Source organism: Vidua chalybeata, chromosome 19, assembly GCF_026979565.1.
Source record: "Vidua chalybeata isolate OUT-0048 chromosome 19, bVidCha1 merged haplotype, whole genome shotgun sequence".
Lineage (NCBI taxonomy): Eukaryota > Metazoa > Chordata > Aves > Passeriformes > Viduidae > Vidua > Vidua chalybeata.
In genome coordinates, this window is record NC_071548.1 from 4,345,345 (window position 1) to 4,362,441 (window position 17,097).

General features: G+C 55.9%; 1 protein-coding gene across 1 annotated transcript; it reads left to right on the forward strand.

The window, feature by feature from the left end:
- The first annotated feature begins 539 nt into the window (after positions 1–539).
- CYGB (cytoglobin) lies at positions 540–16,830 on the forward strand. Its single transcript, XM_053960593.1, has 3 exons — positions 540–1,053; positions 11,208–11,439; positions 12,137–16,830. Exons 1-3 carry the CDS (start codon positions 911–913, stop codon positions 12,299–12,301), a joined length of 540 nt encoding a protein of 179 aa, XP_053816568.1. The 5' UTR covers positions 540–910; the 3' UTR covers positions 12,302–16,830.
- The last annotated feature ends 267 nt before the right edge of the window (positions 16,831–17,097 follow it).

Here is a 17,097-nt window from a genome sequence, read left to right on the forward strand (position 1 = left end):
GCCAGGAGCGATGCAATCGACAATAATACCTTCATTTCACGAGTGCCTTAACTCTGGGTCCCTTTCAGCTGGGTCGTGCCACGAGAAGGGAGAGCGAATTCTCAGCATTAAAGAGATCCCTGTGGGACAGACCATGATCTCTTTTGGGGGGCAGAGAGATTCTCGCAGTGGGGAAGCCTCGTGCTCCCCTCTCGACCCGACTCTTCTCAGCCCAAGAACTGGAGGTGAGAGGTCTGTCCTTCCAAACATCACCTCCTGCAAAATCAGGGAGTGCAAAGAGCAGAGCCGGGGCAGAACTCGGCGCAGCCAGCGGTTGGGCTAACTTTAACTCAGCACTCTGGATTCTGAATTTCCTCTGAACTGTTTACAAAGGGCTGGAAAAAAACTTCCAGCACTACCTCCCCCCGCTAGCCCCGTCCTGATGTTGCCCAGAACATCTCTCTCATCCCTCCCTTTCAGGGAGGAAAAAAAAAAAAAAGGAAAGGAGGGAGGAGTGGGAGAGAGGAGGAGAGAGGGAGAAAGTGAGCTCACGTTCACACATTGGTGAAGAGGCTGGTCTTGCAATGCCTTTGAATATTTTACTTTTAGGCAGTTCCTCATCAGTCAGCCACACGCATCCGAGGCGAGCTGAAGCTAACTACAGCCATGGACAGCACTAGGAGATCTCAAATCTAATCGCACGCATCATTCCTCCGGGATATTTTTTTAAATTCCATATCTAAACACGCTGACAGGCAGCTGCACTCATACACACTCTCTCTCACACACACACACACACACACACACACACATCCACACGTCGCAGAGCCGCCGAGCAAACACCTTGTCTCCTCTCGCAGGATATACCCGCTCACACACATCTCTCTTTATCTCCTCCTGGCTTCCCGGAGGATCCTGCCGGCTGTTTTTCATGGAGAAAGTCCAGGGAGAAATGGAGATTGAGAGATGGGAAAGAAGTGAAGAAATTTCAGACGCAGAAAAAAAGGTTATTCAAGAGATATGGAGCAGAGTATATGCAAACTGCGAGGACGTTGGGGTCTCCATACTCATCAGGTATTTAAAAACAAACCAAAAAAAAAAAAAAAAAGGAAGCAGCAAATCCAACTGAATCTCTATATAGCTCAGAAAGAGGCAGAACAATATATAGAACTGAGTGGAGATGAATGACAGTGAGTGGGGAGCTGGCTGGGTGCATTTGCTGCCTGGGAGCAGGGAGGGATTCGCAGCGCTCCTCGGATTCCCACACCTTTGAGCCGGGTGGCAGCGGCGGGGGGAGCGAGGGGAGCCTTGCCGGGGACTTTGGGGGAAGCTGCTTCCATGCAAAGGTCACCTTAACCTGCGGCCGGGGCTGGGGGGGCGGCAGAGGCGGGGGGAGCTGAGCCCCGGGTTGGGCTGGGTTGGGGGTCTGGGGTTTTTGGCTGCCCCAGGGAGCGGCGTGCGGATGGCACGGGTCCGTAGCAGGCTGGCGGGTGAAATAATGCAAGTTGGGAGCCAAGATAAAACCCAAGCAGGTGTGTCTCCGAGGGCACCATCTGTCCCTCCGGCGGCAGCGTCGGCGGGAAGGAGAGCACTGAAGTTGGTGGTGGAAGGGGCTGTGGGGGGCACGGGCAGGAGAGGGGGCAGGGGGGGACAGCAGCCCCGGAGGGGGGTGTGGAGCATCTCCCGCTGGCAATGGGGCACAGACAGCAGCTCAAAGCTCTGCACCTGCAGCCAGTGCAGCGGAGATGCTCTGGAGGAGGGGAGCAGAGGCAGGTGGGGTTCTTGTGTTGTCTGGGAGTAAAACCATACCCAGATACACCGGGAAAGAGCCAAGTGGAAGTCGCACAGGGTCCCACTGGCACTGGGAGTTTGGGGTATCAGTGGGGTATGGCACCAACAAGCCGTGTCCCTTATTGAAGAGGGCAAGGAGAGGGGCAGGCAAGATGCCTGCAGTGGCCAATTGGCAAACAGCAAAGATCCTGTCCAGAGCCCCACCACTCATGCCTGGGGTCAGTAATGCTGGGATGTCCCTGGTCTGACCCCACCTGGACCAAACACCAGGCACCTCGGGTATGGGTTGTGTCCTCCCCATTTCCTCCTGCACCAGGGGACTGTGGGTGCACAGGGAACCCCTTGGAAGGATGCTGTTCACTAATAATCATCTGAAAGTTTTCCAGTTGACTGAGCTAAAGCCCTGAGCCCACGGGGGCTGCAGGGAGCAGAGCCTCCCTGAACATCACAATGAGCAGAGCCAGTTCCCCTCCAGGCTCGCTGCCAGCACTGCAATGGGATTTTCTTACCAAGACCCCTCTGCAGATTCCAAAATGGCATTGGAGCCCCCTCTCCACCTCCTTCACAACCATTTCCTTCTCTCAGAGCCAGCTGATGGCTGAGCCCATTCACCCATGGCCTCCATTCTGTGTGGGCAGTCAGGGCAGTCAGGAGGTGTGACAGCTCCATGGCTGGGGACACCAAACCTACCTGGGCTGGGTCTGAAGCAGAAATGGCAGAGATTTGGGACTTACAAGATTCCCCTCAGCCCCATCCCACAAGGTTCAGCTTGTGGCTTGGCCACCAGCCATGCATGGCCAGCCCCTTGCCCAGCATCTGGGTCATGCCATGGCCCCATCTGCCAGCACTTCCAGGTACCCACTGCCCACAGACACAGGGAAGGTGGCTGTGTGCCCACGGCTGGCACTGAGGGACTCGTGGCAATGCCACGGGGGTTTCACCCAGGGCAACCCATTGCTTTTTGAGTCCCCGTGGTGCTTGGAGCAGGGTTGGGCATGAGGAGAATCAAGATGTGGTGTGGGGACCGGGTGGCCGAGCTCTGGTCCCGAGTCAAACTTTCCCAGCAGAAGTTTTTTGTCCAGTTGGTTTTTTTGGGTTTTTTTTTTGTTTTGTTTTGTTTTGTTTTGTTTTGTTTTGTTTTAATCCAGGCAGAGTTGTGCACTGTGGTGAAGGTTTTCTCCTGCTGTGACAACAGGGCAGGACAGAACTGCCTGCTAGGGTGAACCCTGGCTCTTTGGGAGCCTTTACATCCTTACTCATGGCACGTGCCCTGGCACATCCCAGATAAACCCACCACCTGCTCCCTCACCAGAGCTTCCCTCACCAGAGCTTCCCTGGGGTGCTTAAAGTGAGCTCTGGCCTTGTGCATGTCCCTGGGGATAGTGATGCCATTTGGGAGAGGCACCGGCTGGAGCAGCAGATCCGCCTGCACCCGCGTGGCACGGCTGGTTTGTGTCCCCCTGGTCACAAACCCTGTCCCCAAAGAGGTCTTTGCGCTGCGGCTCTGAGCCCCGCTGTGAGCTCGGAGCTGCACCTGAGCTCCCTGGGGAAGCACGTGGCGGCCGAAAGCAGGGCAGCCCTGGCCGGGGCTGGGAGCACCGGCGCTGCCGCTCCCCCGGCTGCGTTCGCAGCTGGCAGCAGCCGCGGGAGAAGTGGGTCATGCGTGGAGGCCGCCGGGAGCCCGGGCCGGCAGCAGCCGCTTCCCAAGACGTGATTCAGCAGCTCCAGAGGTCGGGGCTGGGGAGGGGGCAGTGGGCGGCCGCTGGTGGGGTCGGTGCGAGGTGACCCGCCCAGCACATTTTGGGTGGGCACACACACAACGTGCCGGGGGCTGGGAACTGCCCCAGTCAGCCTCTGTTTCACCACTGCCAGCCTGGTGTTCCTGCTCACCTTGTTAGGGAAACTGAGGCAGAAAGGGGTTTGCACAGGTGTGGCCAGGGAGAAGGAAGGGGGTACGTGGCTGTGGACCCCACTTTGGTGCAACCCCCACGGGCAGAGTGGTGAGAGCAGGTAAATCTCTTTTAAAAGTCAGCACTTCTGTGGTTGGGGTTGTGACCAGGGACTTGGCTGCACCTGGTGGCAGAGGGTCTCTCCCTGCTTACCTGCTCCATCCTCTCTCCATCCCTTCAGAGCTGCTGAGGGCAGGGAATTACATTTTCCCGCGTGGGAAGGGCTGGGGGGTTGCAGCACTTCTGAAATTAATCTGGGGCCTGTGCTCCAAGGCTGGAGGCAGAGAGGCAGCAATGCCCACCAAAAGGCAGTGATGGGGGGATCTGCAGTGCTGCCATCCTGCAGGAACCCAGCCCAGCTCCCTTTGTCCCTAACCAGCATCCCACCCCTCCACCCCCAGCTTTTCCATGCTTTGCAGGTGGGGAAACTGAGGCACAGAGCTGGGCATCATGTTCCCATCCCTCGTGGCTGCTGCTGCTGGTACTTGAACCCACAGCAAACCCCTGGGGTCCTGCCCTAGCACGATGAGCTCACAGAGCTCTGGGACCCCGGGGGACACAAACAAGAATAATGGGGGCTACGGCTGAGCAGCCACCGGATCCTGGGAATCTGCGCTCTGTGGTTAAAACTATGTCGCTAATTGACAATTTCCTCGGTGGGGAGCCTCGCCCAGAGGAAGCAGAGTCTCCTCGCCACGCTCATCTTCCTCCTCGGGAGCTCAGGGGCCTCTGCGGGCTCCATCTCACAGCTGCCTTAACCCTTGCTGGAGCTGGAGCAGGAGTCGGGGCTGGAGCTGGAGCTGCTCATCTGGGGCTGTGCCTCCCAGCTGAGTGGTTCCCAAGTGGGCCGGCTGGGAGCCCTGGGCTGAAGCTCTTCTGTAGCCTCTCCATGCCCCCGGGCTTGCTGCGCCTCAGTTTCCCCATCTGTTATTCAGGAATGAGTCCTTTTTGAACCCTCCCTCAGCACAGAGCTCCCAGCCAGAGAGCAGGGCAGCCTTCAGAACCTGCATTAGCCCTCGCTGTGCAGTGCAGGAGCCCTCCAGCCTGTGGCTGTCCCTCCCCAGGGTCCCCCTTTTGTCCTTCCAATAGTTGATTGGCAATACTGCGAGACAGGGCTGGGGGATGCAAACACCCGGGGGTGGCTCAGCCCTCCGCAGCACACCGGGGCTGAGAGCACCCCGGGGTGAACATCAGAGGGGGTTTGGGACCCTGTCTCCTTTGCAGACCCCAGCCAAGCCCAGCACCCCAGGGCTAAAAGCGCAGCCCATCCCAGCCGGCACACGCGCTCGCTCCCACACCCACACACGCACCACAGGCACAGATGTGAGACCACAAAACTTTATGGATTCCATCAGGGGATAAAACCCAGGGGTAGTTTCCATTAGATCCCGGGAGAATCTGGACCAAATATTAATGCCATGCCAAGTGCAGGCAACACAACCTGGCTCAGCCACCAAAGGCTGTGCCGCCTCCACAGGGCTTCTCCATCACTCTGTTCCCTCTGTCTGCACTACAGAGCCATCAGCTTTCCAAATTTCCGCCTTCTCCATCGCTCCTGATGTGCTCTTTCCCCCTCAAGAGGTGTAGGAGGGGAAGCAAAAGGTTTGCCAATGCAGGATCAGGCCCCTGGATTTCGACGGCGCTTAGTCTGAGCAAACACACCTGGATTCAGACACTTTGCAAAGAGCTTTAAAATATGAAAGCAGTCCTTGAATGCCAGACGTTATTGTGAGTTCTAGGTTAAAATAGCAAAAAATCTGAGTAATGAGTCTGGCAATGCAGAAAACCTTTTTTTTTTTCCATATGAATCAAAAAAGTATGGGTTTAATCTACCCAAAAATGGCATTTAAAGAAGTGATTTTGCAGCTACCCCCAAAGCCAACATGTGTTTTGCGGAGGCGTCCATAGGGAAAGGCTCCGTTCCCGGCTGATGAAGGACACATTTCAGGGCAAAGTGGCTCAGAGAGATGCAATATCTCTCTTTGAAAAGGGCCCAGTGAAGACCAGCAGCAGTGTCCCTGTGCCACGCTCATGAAGGTTGTGGTCAAGCTGGGGAGAGGTTTGTGTGGGAGTGTGGGGACAAGGAGAGCCAGAGAGCAGCAGGGCTCTGCTCTGCTCTGCTGGCACAGGCACAGATAAAGGACATTTCCAAACCTAACAACAGCTCCATGAGCACTGAGGGGGAGAGTGAGGGTTCAATAAGCTCATTCTCAAAACAGCCCCTTCTCCTACGACTGCACTGTCTCTGCTCACAGCTCCCAGGACCAGCCCTTCTGGCTTCTCCGTGGCCAAGGCAGCTGTGTGGGGATCCCTGTGGCACATCCCGCACCGGCCACAACCTCGGCGCTGCCAGCAGCTCTTGGGATATCCAGAGAAGAGCCTTTCCCATGTTCCCTGTCCCCGTGCTGCCCTTGCATCACTTGCAAGCCACGTGGGGGTAGAAAAATCCCACTCAGCACCCCGAGAGCCGCAAGGGTATCCGCGAGCAAGGCAAGCAAAGGCACAGATGGCGAGGAGTTTCCCCGGACAGTTTCCCTGGCTGTGGCTAAGGATGGATCGGTACCAGCCGTGACAGTTCCCCTCCAGAGCAGGCGGGGAGGGCCGAGCCTCGCCGTGCCAGCCGGCCCCGTTAATGCGGCTGCTGCGGCGGAGCGGGGCCGCGCCCGGCCGCGGCTCAGCGAGCGCCCGCCTGCGGAGCTTCAGGGCTCATTAAGGGCAGGGAGATGGCAGGAGAGCCCCGGCTAGGCTGGCAGGCGCTGAGGGTGCCTGGGGAACGCTGAGTGCCGGCTGGCTGGCGATCCTGCCCGAGCTGAGCCGCGGCTGCTGGAAATCACCAAGGGAGCGTTGGACGGGAGAGGGGGTGGTGGACACCAGCAGCACACAGGTTCAGTTTGAGTGGAACATGGACCACGTCCTTGTGCACGTGTGTCACCCACCTCTCTACCCAGCCAGGGGTCTTCTTCCAACTCCAAGGGAGGTGGGTCTCCAGAGACACGTGGGAAAGCCATTCTGGTGCTGTTAATTCACTCCTCCCGTGAAAGGTGTCCTTACCCCTGCCCTAACGGTTCAACTGTGCAGCCAAGAGGCTTTGGGCTGAATCCACATATGTGGTAGGGGAAAAACAGCAGCAGTGAGGACTTGGAGGTGTGAGTTGTACACACAGAAGTGAGCAGGACCTGCCCCTGGGGGTTTCTAGCTCATGCCCAAATGTGTTTGGTGGAATCTTTGCTGAGAAGTCTACTCCCAGCCTCGCTGGGGTGTCCTGGTCCCTCTGCCTTGGGCACTGGGGCATTACAGCCTCCGAGCACAGTTCAGCATTGTGCTGGATTCTGCTCCCAAGGCTTTGCAGCGGGATGTGGGCTTCACCTGGAGAAAGGCCAGCTACACGTTTCTCTCAGCTGTAGAAAAAGTTGAATTTAGCATTAGTGTGTGGATGGGGGGCTTGGCCCTTTTCCCTCCAGCCCTCCTGTGACAGAGCTGGAGATGTTGCCCACCACCATCTCCACCTGGGCAGGAGCTTTCAGAGAGAGGACACGGGAGCAGGCAGGCACCATCCTCTTCTTAGTCAGTAGATTTGCCTTTTTCTGGCTTGCTGAGCTGTACCATTGGCATAGCTGAGACCTTCCTTACCCTGGGCTGGGTGAACACCCAGGCAGCCCCAGCAGCCTTTCCCCAGCCTGAAAAGGGGATGGTGGGCTACAGGTGGCTGGGAGGAGCAGGGGGAACGTGCAGGCGAAGCTGTGAGCCAGCCCTCGGCATAAGAAATAGCGGCATCACACACCACCTGCCTACCCATTATCAGCTGCTTTGTAGGCACCCCAGAGGGGAGTTGGAAGGAGAGGTTTGAAAGGGACACGAGAGGCTCCAGGCTGCCTTAGAGTTTCTCCCACGTAGAGGGACGAGGTGAGAGAAAACATGAAAGCATTGGTAGGTTGAGTCACCAACCCTGGAGAGATTTAAGAGATGTGTAGATGTGGCACTTGGGGATGTGTTTTAGTGGTGAGCTTGGCAGTGCTGGGTTAAGAGTTGGACTTGGTGATCCTAAAGGCTTCTTCCAACCTAAATCATCCCGTGGAAATCTAGGAAAAAAAAGCAGTCTCCAAGTGCTGGCTGGGGGTTCAGCTGAAACCTCCCAGCAGATCTGAGGGCTCATAAGCATTTTCACCCCACAGTTTGCAAATAGGGGAAGTGAAGTCTCAAGGGTTTAGGAGCTTGGGGGGACCAGGCAGCATCCAGGTGTCCTCTTTCCAGCTGGGGAGGCAAGGAGGTGGCTGGGCTTGGAGGTTTCCTCCATGCAGGATTTGCTCTGTATGCTCTGGGGAGAGGGATGAAGGTGGGGGAGATGGAGGAGATGCCACTCCTCCTAACAGAAAACAGGTTTCCAGTAACTGCCGTGGGTTTGCACCTTAATTATTTCCTTTGGCTCTGCTACTGGGAATGGTTGTGTCCTTAAAGTTGTTACAAGGGCAAAAGAGAGAGGAAAAGCAATCCTGACATCCTGTCCGCTGAGTCCAGATGTAGCTGGCAGAGTACAAATTAGCGGGTGGAGAATGGAATCGCTTAAAAAGAAATTTAATGAGATCGGTATGCAGGCATCTGGTTCCTATCAATCATCATTTTGTGTGATATGCAATGGTAAATATCATCTTTTAATGACTCTGATGGAGAAAAAAAAAGCCCAAACCACACACACGCACACATAATGATCCAAAAAACTTCCAGAGCCCAAGAGGTTTGAACTCTCAAAATTTTCTGTAGATGGAAAAACCCCAACAGACACCTCTTCTAACTCACTATTGTTGGATTATTTTATTCCTTTTTTTCCCCCCTCCTTTCCTCTGGTTATATTTAACCTTTGTGTTAAATTAATCTTCTCTGTTTATTAACAACTACCACTGAGTGAGCCTCCTTCCCTCTTCTTTGTGGTTTGACAGCTCAAATATTTGCTCCAGGCTGAAGTTCTTGCTGCAGGCGCCTGCTGCTCTCCAAGGAGAGGTGGCTGCAGGTCTCTGGCCATCCATAGGTTTGCTCCTGAAAATGTTTTGGGCTCCTCTGTTTGAGTTCTCCACCAAAGAAATCCAGCAGACACAGGATTGAACACATGAGCTGAGGGTTTGCTGGTTTTACAACCCCTGAGAAAGCTGCTGGGCTCAGCTCCCGTAGGGGCATCAGCCTGAGGGTCTGCAAAGCAGGGAAAGGTTGGAAACCAAGGATTTGGATCCTTCATTGGTCTGGTCTCATGCAGGTTGGGGTATTTTGAGGGTTTAACCAGTCTTTGCTCCTGGCATATCTGGCCAAAGTGGGGAGAGGTGGAGGTGATGGTCCCAGGGTCTCTTTTTGGCCCTTCTCCTGTTGGGGACACACTGTAAATCCTCGTGATGCAGAGGTCAGTCCCCCCTTGCTATTCCCTTCGTGGCTCAGACCAGCAATTTTTCTCAACTCATTTCCCATACCTTCAGAACATCCTGCCCTTCAGCTGAGATAAAATACAGCTTTTCAGGGAGCTTCCCATGGTTTGGGGTTCAGCTGGCAGCCTCCATTCCCTGGCTGGGCAGCAGGTCCCACTTCCAGTGACATCCCTTGCTCCCAGTGCCTGGGGGGAGCCTGTGAAGGGGGAGGATCCACTAGCAGGGATGGTAAAACCCTTCGCTCTGACCCCAGCAGGATGATCCCTGTTGGAGCTGGAGGGCTTTGCTGGGTGACTGGAGCTGCAACAGCTTGAATAGAGGTGGGGAGGGATGGGATGAGGGCACAGGGATGCTGAGTCCAGCCGGAAAAAATGCTTCCATTAAACCAGAATGGAACTTCTGCCCTTCTGTGGGGAGATGCCCAGGGCAGAATTCTTAAATGCTGGGAATGATGTTACCCATGCAGCCCTGGCCAGCTCCATCCCCCAGCACCTCTCTGACAGCTCTGAAGGACTGAGCATCTCGGTGGCAGCAGGAGCTGGAGACAGCCAGGCCTGGGAGTGATTGCTCCCGACAGGGACCAGATGTGTCAGGAGGAGCTGTGCTGGGGGGAGGAGGCTGCACAACAACAAGAGGAGTTTTGTCATGGGTCCCCTCTGGGTTTTAAAAGCAACACCTTGTCTCCCCCTTCCACCTTCCTTCCTCCCCCACCCTTTCTGCCACACATTCTTCACACCTCCAAAACCTATTTTGGGCCATCTGATGAATCCCAGCTGCCTTGGGGAAGCAGCAGAAGCGCTGGTGCACTCCAGGCACAGCTTCACACCGCTTCCTTGGCAATGCCCCCAAGCTTTCACAAGCCAAGGGAGCGGGGGAAGGAAGTGGGGGTGGGGGGGGAAAGGAGGATAACAAATTGGTAAAGGAGCCTGGTACTCAATATTGTGATTATTCATCGAGTGGTGAGTGGGGAAGAGGATCCCACCTGGTTCTGGAGAGAAATAGTGATGCTGGAGGTGGGATGGGTTCAGGCTCCCGTGGTTTAGGATGGTGCTTGGGAAGGGGGTTAGGGAGGGGAGGAGGCAGGCTGCCTGGAGCCAGGAATGATGGGGGACAGCCTGGGAGCACTCTGCTGCCTCCTGAGCATCCTTCACCAGCCCAGGAGCCAGGGAGAGCACTGGAGGAGGGAGGGAGCTGGGTGAAAGTGGGGAACCAGCACTGACGTGGTTCTCTCCTGCATAAGTTAGGTGGAAGGGGGTGGTTATTGTGACTCAAGTGTCAGCCCCAGCTGCAATCCTGGCATGGATGGTGTTGGCATTGGTGGCTCCAGCCCTGCTCCTTGTTGTGTCCTTCAACTCCCTGTCCTCTCCAGCCCTCCACTTCCCTGGGGAGCTCAGCATATCAGCTGTGACCACAACTTCATTTCTTTCGGCTGCATTTCATTGGGGTTGATTTAATCCTGCAGAAAAGAGGGTCCCCAGGCTCCCCCACAGAGGGGCTGGTGAGTTTTTGAAGTATCCTTGTGCTGGGAAAGATGTCCCAAATGAGCAGTGACATCAGCTCAGGCCTTAGGTCCTGCTGGAGACTCTGGTGGGGCTGATCCATGAAAGGTGGGGCAACCTGGACAAGGGGAAACTGTTCTGGGTGGCAATGCAGAAATAAAGCCCATGGGGGCAAGGAAGGGGGCAAGGAGAGGCTGGATGGGATAAAGAGAGGTTTTCATGCCCGTCTCCAGCTCTCTGAGGCAGGATGTGATGTTTTGATATATGTGGGCACATACGCAGCATCTGGTATGCCTGGGTGGCATCTCTGGGCATCAAGAGCTCAGTCTTGCTTCTGCTTTGAGAATGAGTATCCAGCTGTGACGACCTTGTAGCAGATGGGGTTTGGGAAAAAGGCATCAACCTGCTGGTTTTCAGACAGCTGAATGCTGCAGCTCCTGGGGAATTTGATAGGAAAATCAGCCCTGGCTGCGTGGGACGCAGGGGGTGGCTTCCAGCATCTCCATCCCCCGTGCTTTGCTTTAACCCCTCAGCCTGCTCTCCCCCTCCTGATGGCATTTCATGTCTGCTCTTTCTGGAAGGTTTTTTGTGAACTTCCCCTCGGCCAAGCAGTACTTCAGCCAGTTCAAGCACATGGAGGACCCGTTGGAGATGGAGAGGAGCTTGCAGCTGCGCAAGCACGCTCGGAGGGTCATGGGGGCCATCAACACTGTGGTGGAGAACCTCAACGACTCTGAAAAGGTCTCCTCTGTCCTGGCCCTGGTGGGCAAGGCCCATGCCCTCAAGCACAAAGTGGAGCCCATCTACTTTAAGGTAAAGGATAGGAGCAAAATAATCTTTGGGCTGCTTCAGGAAGAGGGCAGGGGAGCAGGAGCTGCGGTGAGCTGGTGCTGCCTGTCCTTTGCTGGAGAAGCTTGGCTGGGTCTGGGGGCTGCTCCCCACACAGCTGGAATGTCCCACTGTGGCACTGTCCTGTGGAGACCACCGTCCCCACACACAGCCAGTGCCAGAGCACCCAGTGCCTCCCCCTGCCCAGGGAAACCCACCTGGCTGTGCCCATGGTTGTGGCTGTGTCCCCCTTCTTCTGGAAATCAAGCACAGTAGCAGAGACTCAATTAGTTGGCTAATTAGCCCCCCTCCAGCTCTGCTTGGTTTCTTTCTGATGGGAATAATAGCACCAAGATCACAGGTTTGATCCCCACATGGCCATTCACTCAAGAGTTGAACTAGATGGTTCTTATGGGTCCCTTCCAACTTGGAGTATTCTTGGAGTAAATAATTTGAGGTGCCCAGACTGGGGAGATGCCTCAGCCTGCAGGCAGCTCCCTCCTCTGCTGCCAGGCAGGTTACCCGTCCTGCCTGGTCCCAGGGGTGTCAACAGACCTCCAGGACATCTGTGTCCTACAGACAGCAGCAGGATTCAAGTGTTTTTGTAGGAAAAAGCTAAATTTTCTGTGAGCAGCTCCCTGGAGAGTTATTGACCCCTTGCTTGCTGTCTGCCTCCCCTCAGAAACTCACTGGTGTCATGCTGGAGGTCATTGCTGAGGAATACCCCAACGACTTCACCCCGGAGGCACACGGAGCCTGGACCAAGATGAAGACCCTCATCTACACCCATGTGACAGCAGCCTACAAGGAGGTGGGCTGGGCTCAGTACCCCACTGCCACCCTGTGAGTGCCCAGGGGGCCACGAGAGGGGCAGGGAGGGCTTCGCTCACCCCAGGACTTCACTCTGGTCTCTTCTCAAGGTCTTTGCTCGGTTTGGGGAGCCCGGTAGGGCCAGTTCTGTCAGCTGCCAAGTCACAATTTGATCTCCGTGGGGTTTAAAAACAAACTAAATAAGCCAAAAAAACCACAGAACCATGAAGGGTGTGGGTGGGTTGGGGTGAAGCAGTTGCAGGGGATGCTGGAAGGGGATGCAGAGGGCGAGGGGAGAGCATTGGTTGTTGGCTCCATCTTCCTGTCCTGGCCTGTCCATCACCACCTCCCAAATCCTGCACCTCACTTGCACCATCTCGAAGGCCCTTGCACAAGTGCTGCTGCCCTGCTCACTGACGAACAACACAGCCCTCATTTTCCATGTGAAGCCCCTGGGTAAACCTGGCTTCTGGGGGCACACCTGGAGCCCTCCGACTGGCACCGAGAACGCTTTGCTTTGCACTTTGTGTATCACCTGGCAGGGCTGGCAGCCAGAGCCACTCTGGGTGCCCATCACCCCGTGCTCCAGGTGGGCAGCAGCGCTCACATCTCCTGTCACCCACAGTCCCTGTCCTTGGCTGGCTGCTGCAAACCCTCCTGGGGTGGGAGAGAAGCTCCCCCACAGCATGAGAGAGTGGGAAGGAGGGGGATGCCTTTGGGGGAATCCCTCATGGCTCAGAGCCTGGTGTGTAGGTGGGATCCCTGTGTCATATGTGGGGAGCTGGTGAGTCCACCCACTGCCCTCCAGCTCCCTGAGGAGGGGCTTGGGTAGCATAGGATGTGCCACTGCCCTGGGAGCTGGTGTGTGTAGGTCTGTCTGCCCAGCTCTGCCCTCTCAGTGAGAAGGGGGGTCAGGCTGTGACTAGGAGATGGAAAGATGGCACAGACATATCAGGAGGGATTTCTGGTTATGAGGAAAGGTCCCTTCTACTGTTAAAATTAATAAATACTTTGTATAGAGCATATTCCTGCCCTCGTGGTGAAACTGGGTTCCTCCAAATAAAGTGCCTGGTAGAAATCAGCCCACGCAGGAGCTGTGTCCCTCCTGGGGACAGCAGTGCTCCTGCCTGGGCCGGACAAAGGCTTCTCCCACACCCCCCAGAACGTGGCTGCAGGGCTTGGAGCACTCATCCCGCCTCCAACACCAACTCCTCCTGAACCTCCAGGTCAGTCTGCCTGGTTGGTTTGTGCCTCAGTTTCCCCTGCAGATATGAAAAAGGGAGGAGGAGCAGCCCTGTTGCCTCCTGCCCACATGTGGTTGGATTTATAACATTTCTGGGAACTGAATGGCAAAGGACTGAGGATGAAATGTCAGATGTGCTGGGAAGCTTTGGAATCCTTGCCACCCAATATTTCCCTAAAGGCCTCTGCTATTTTTAGAGCTCAAGCATGAAGGGCAATGTTATCTGCTGAAGTGGGAGGAGGGTTCCCTTCTGAGATTTCCTCTGGCCTTGCTCCACCGCTGTCCTGGAGAGCTGGCAGCTTCCTGAGAGAGACCAGCTCCTCTCCTGGATGCCAGCTGGACAGGCAACAAGCCCACAGTTCCAGCTGGGATCCCCACAGCCACCTTGGGGACATCCCTCCACTGTGGGGGCAGTGTCACTCCCCCAGGCTGACCTCCCTCCTCCAGAGCAAACAGACAGACAGAAACTCCTGCTGTGCTCACCTGTGCTTTTAACCATCCCCAGGAACAGGTTTATTATGTCTCAAAATAGCCCCAGGACTCCAATAATGTCACTGCAGCCACTCTGGCCTTGCAGTTCTTTCCTTCCTGCATCCCACATTACCACTGATGGAGAGGAGCCACGGGGCCTGGAGCAGTGGCATGTCCTGGGCACCCATGGAGAGCTGGGTGGCAATAACAGTTGGGGCACAGCTGTCCTTGGCATGGCAGCACACAGGGGGTTGTAAAAGGAAGGGACAGGCACAGGGTGACAAGTGGTGCTGCTTTGCTCATGGGGTGGGCTGTCACTTAGAGTCAGCATCCCCAAAATTCAGCCCAGCAGCCTGCACGGGTGAAGGTGCCAGTGGCTGCTGCCTCCAGCTCACGCTGGAGTGTCACAGCGGCTGCTCATCCCTCGAGGGTCAGTGGAGGCATCCCTCAAACAGCTGCTGCTGCCTGGGGTGGGGATGGATGGGAAAAACCTGTTCAGTCATTGACTTCCCTCCAGTGCAGGACTGGAGAGGGATCACTTGGATCAAGACTGTTAGATGATATTTGTGTGTGTGCACATCACGGGACTCACGAGCATGGCTTTGCTGACTCCTGCCAAGGCCTTGAGGCCAGCAGCACATATTTCTGAGGAGTTCATTTCTCTGAGCAGTTCACGTTCTCCCTGTGCTCTGTGGACGCTGGGCCAGGGATGTTTCCGTACAGGGATGTTTCATCTTTAGACAAAATTTGCACATAAACCTTTGAGGTTAATAATCTCCAGGTGGGAATTTTATTTTTGCAGCGCAAACCCTTCCCCTCCCTTCCCACAACCAAAACTGGGCTCCCAGTCCGAAGAGAAGCCACTTTGGAGTGTCTGGAAATTCTCCATGTTCATGCCCAACCTACCCGTGTGCCTTGGCTTTTGGGGAGCAGCAGCAGGGAGGTGCCCCCACCTCCCCATTAAACAGCGCTTTGGTTTCTCCTTTCTTTTTTTACATCCCTAGAAAAAGCTGACCCGTGGCCCCCTGCGCCCACGTGTGTGTGTGCTGGGCTTGGGTTTTTTTCCAGGCACTTTTTCCTAAAGCAGATCCAGATGTGTGCAGCTGCTGTCCCTCGAGGAGCACCCCCCATCAGCCAAATTGCAGCCACTCCAATAGATGCAAACAAAACCACGTTTATTTTTATCAGCTTCGTAGGAAGTAACACGGAGCGGGGGGGCGGCCGGGGCAAGGCTCGGGAGGGGAGGGGAGGAGATGAAAAGATCGCCCCCTCTTTGCTGCCCGCAGCAGAGGAGGCATTGCTGAAATCCGGGAACATTCTCATCTGGGGAGAGATGAAGATCAACAGAGTAAGGAAAAAGTTCCATTCCAGAGTGACAGGGCTGATAAATGCCATGTGGAAGAGCAGAAAGGGGGGCCATGTTCTGGCTCTGTGCATGGCTCTCCAGCACACACACACCCATGCACAGCCATTCCCTGTCACTGCCAGCCCACTGCTCCCCCCCGATCCCACCACAGCTGACTGGGGGCCCCTTTATCCCCGTTTGGTTCAGGTCTTGCTCTCTGGGGCTTGACCTTTCACTTCCTGGCACACTTAGGCTGAGCTTTGCTCTCCTTGGTGGTGGCAGGTAGGGACCAACTTGCAAGGTCTTTTCCACAAAGCTCACAGGTGAGAAGCTGAGGCATCACTGCCAGCACGTGTTGGGGGCCAGCTGGTCTCTCCCCTGCCCGTGGAGGACCCCTGTGCCCCCCAGACCCAGCCAACCCCTGGCTCAGGCAGCGCCTTGGCATTATCATCAGGGCTGGGCTTGGAGCTGGGATCCAGGTGGGAAAGCCTTTGTGCCCCCTGCCAGGCAGAGAAATGCTGAGTGAGGGAGGATTTAGTGTCCCTGGGGCAGGGTCCTCCTTGAGCACCTCATCCTGGTCCCTTTGGCAGCACCCACTCACATCAACCAGCTCTTGTCCCCTCCCTTGAAGCTCAGTGTTTGGTCAGAGGGAGTTGAGCCCTGGGGGGAATGGGAGGCACTGGGTTGGGGTGGGGCACAGATCCCACCCACCACGTCTCCCCCTCCACGGCCAGCGTTCATGGCAGTTTAGCTCTGCAGGCACCCAGCCAGAGAGACCCCCCCCAATAGCACCAGAACCCTTATGGGCCTTGTGCCACCAACCTCATCTTCTCTTGGGGAGTGACAAATCCCCAAGGCAGCCGAGCCGTGAGCTCTCCCAGGGGGGTCCTCTCGCATCTCTGCCACTTTGTCCCAGGAAAGTGGTCGCAGTGTCTCCCCACTGTCTGAGGGGATGCTCAGCGACTTCAGGGGGGACCAGATGTCACCTGGCTGGACTCTGGTGCCAGAACTCAGCCTTCCCTGCCCCTGGCCATGGGGAAGCTGCCCTGCTGCGGGGATGTGGGAGCGAGGGCTGCTCGGGGCCAGCACCATCAGTGCCGGGCAGAGGGATAAAAGGGGAACCCACGCGCTGACCTTGGACCAGCTTAGGGAAAGGGAGGGACAAAACCACCTGCCTGGCTCTGACCTCTGTGCCAGGCTGCAGCGCTAATTCTTTTCCACAGCTGAAGTTGTCTCTAATTGTTGGTATGTCTGACCCAGCCCCAGCGTGACCCACAGACATGAGCGTGGTCTGATGTAACTCCGTGTCTTTCCTGTTCCTGCTGCAGATCCTGTTCATGTTCGTGTTCCCCGGCGCTTCCGTGCTGGTTTTATACCTGAGTTCCGTGTATATGGGTGTAACTTGGTTTTCTTTTTGTAGGTTTTTAGTATGTTTGTAACCAGACAAAATGGTGTTATTAAACTGAAACTTGTATCTTCAGTGGATAAATCAATCAAACCCCCTCCAGCTCTGCTTGGTTTTTTTCTGATGGGGTGGCTGGAAGGTGAGGGGGTGTTGGGGGCTGCCCCGTGGCTGTGTGGGTCTGGTGGTTCCGGCTCACTCCGAGGGAGTTTTTGGCTGTCTAACAGCAGCAAGGGGGTGGACATGCCCACCAAGGGTGGTAGAGGTGGCTGGAGGCATCTTAGCAGTGCACTCCGATGGGGAGGGAAGGATTTGCCTCTCCTCCAGGCTCTTCATTTGGCTTCCAGGTAAGTCCTGGAAACCAGCAGGGTC

Excerpts from the sequence above, each read along its gene's own strand:
- CYGB (XM_053960593.1), top strand. The coding sequence starts at position 911 with ATGGAGAAAGTCCAGGGAGAAATGGAGATTGAGAGATGGGAAAGAAGT. Across the intron at positions 1,054-11,207 it reads GGGGTCTCCATACTCATCAG|GTTTTTTGTGAACTTCCCCT; the intron begins GTATTTAAAAAC and ends TCTTTCTGGAAG. Across the intron at positions 11,440-12,136 it reads TGGAGCCCATCTACTTTAAG|AAACTCACTGGTGTCATGCT; the intron begins GTAAAGGATAGG and ends GCCTCCCCTCAG.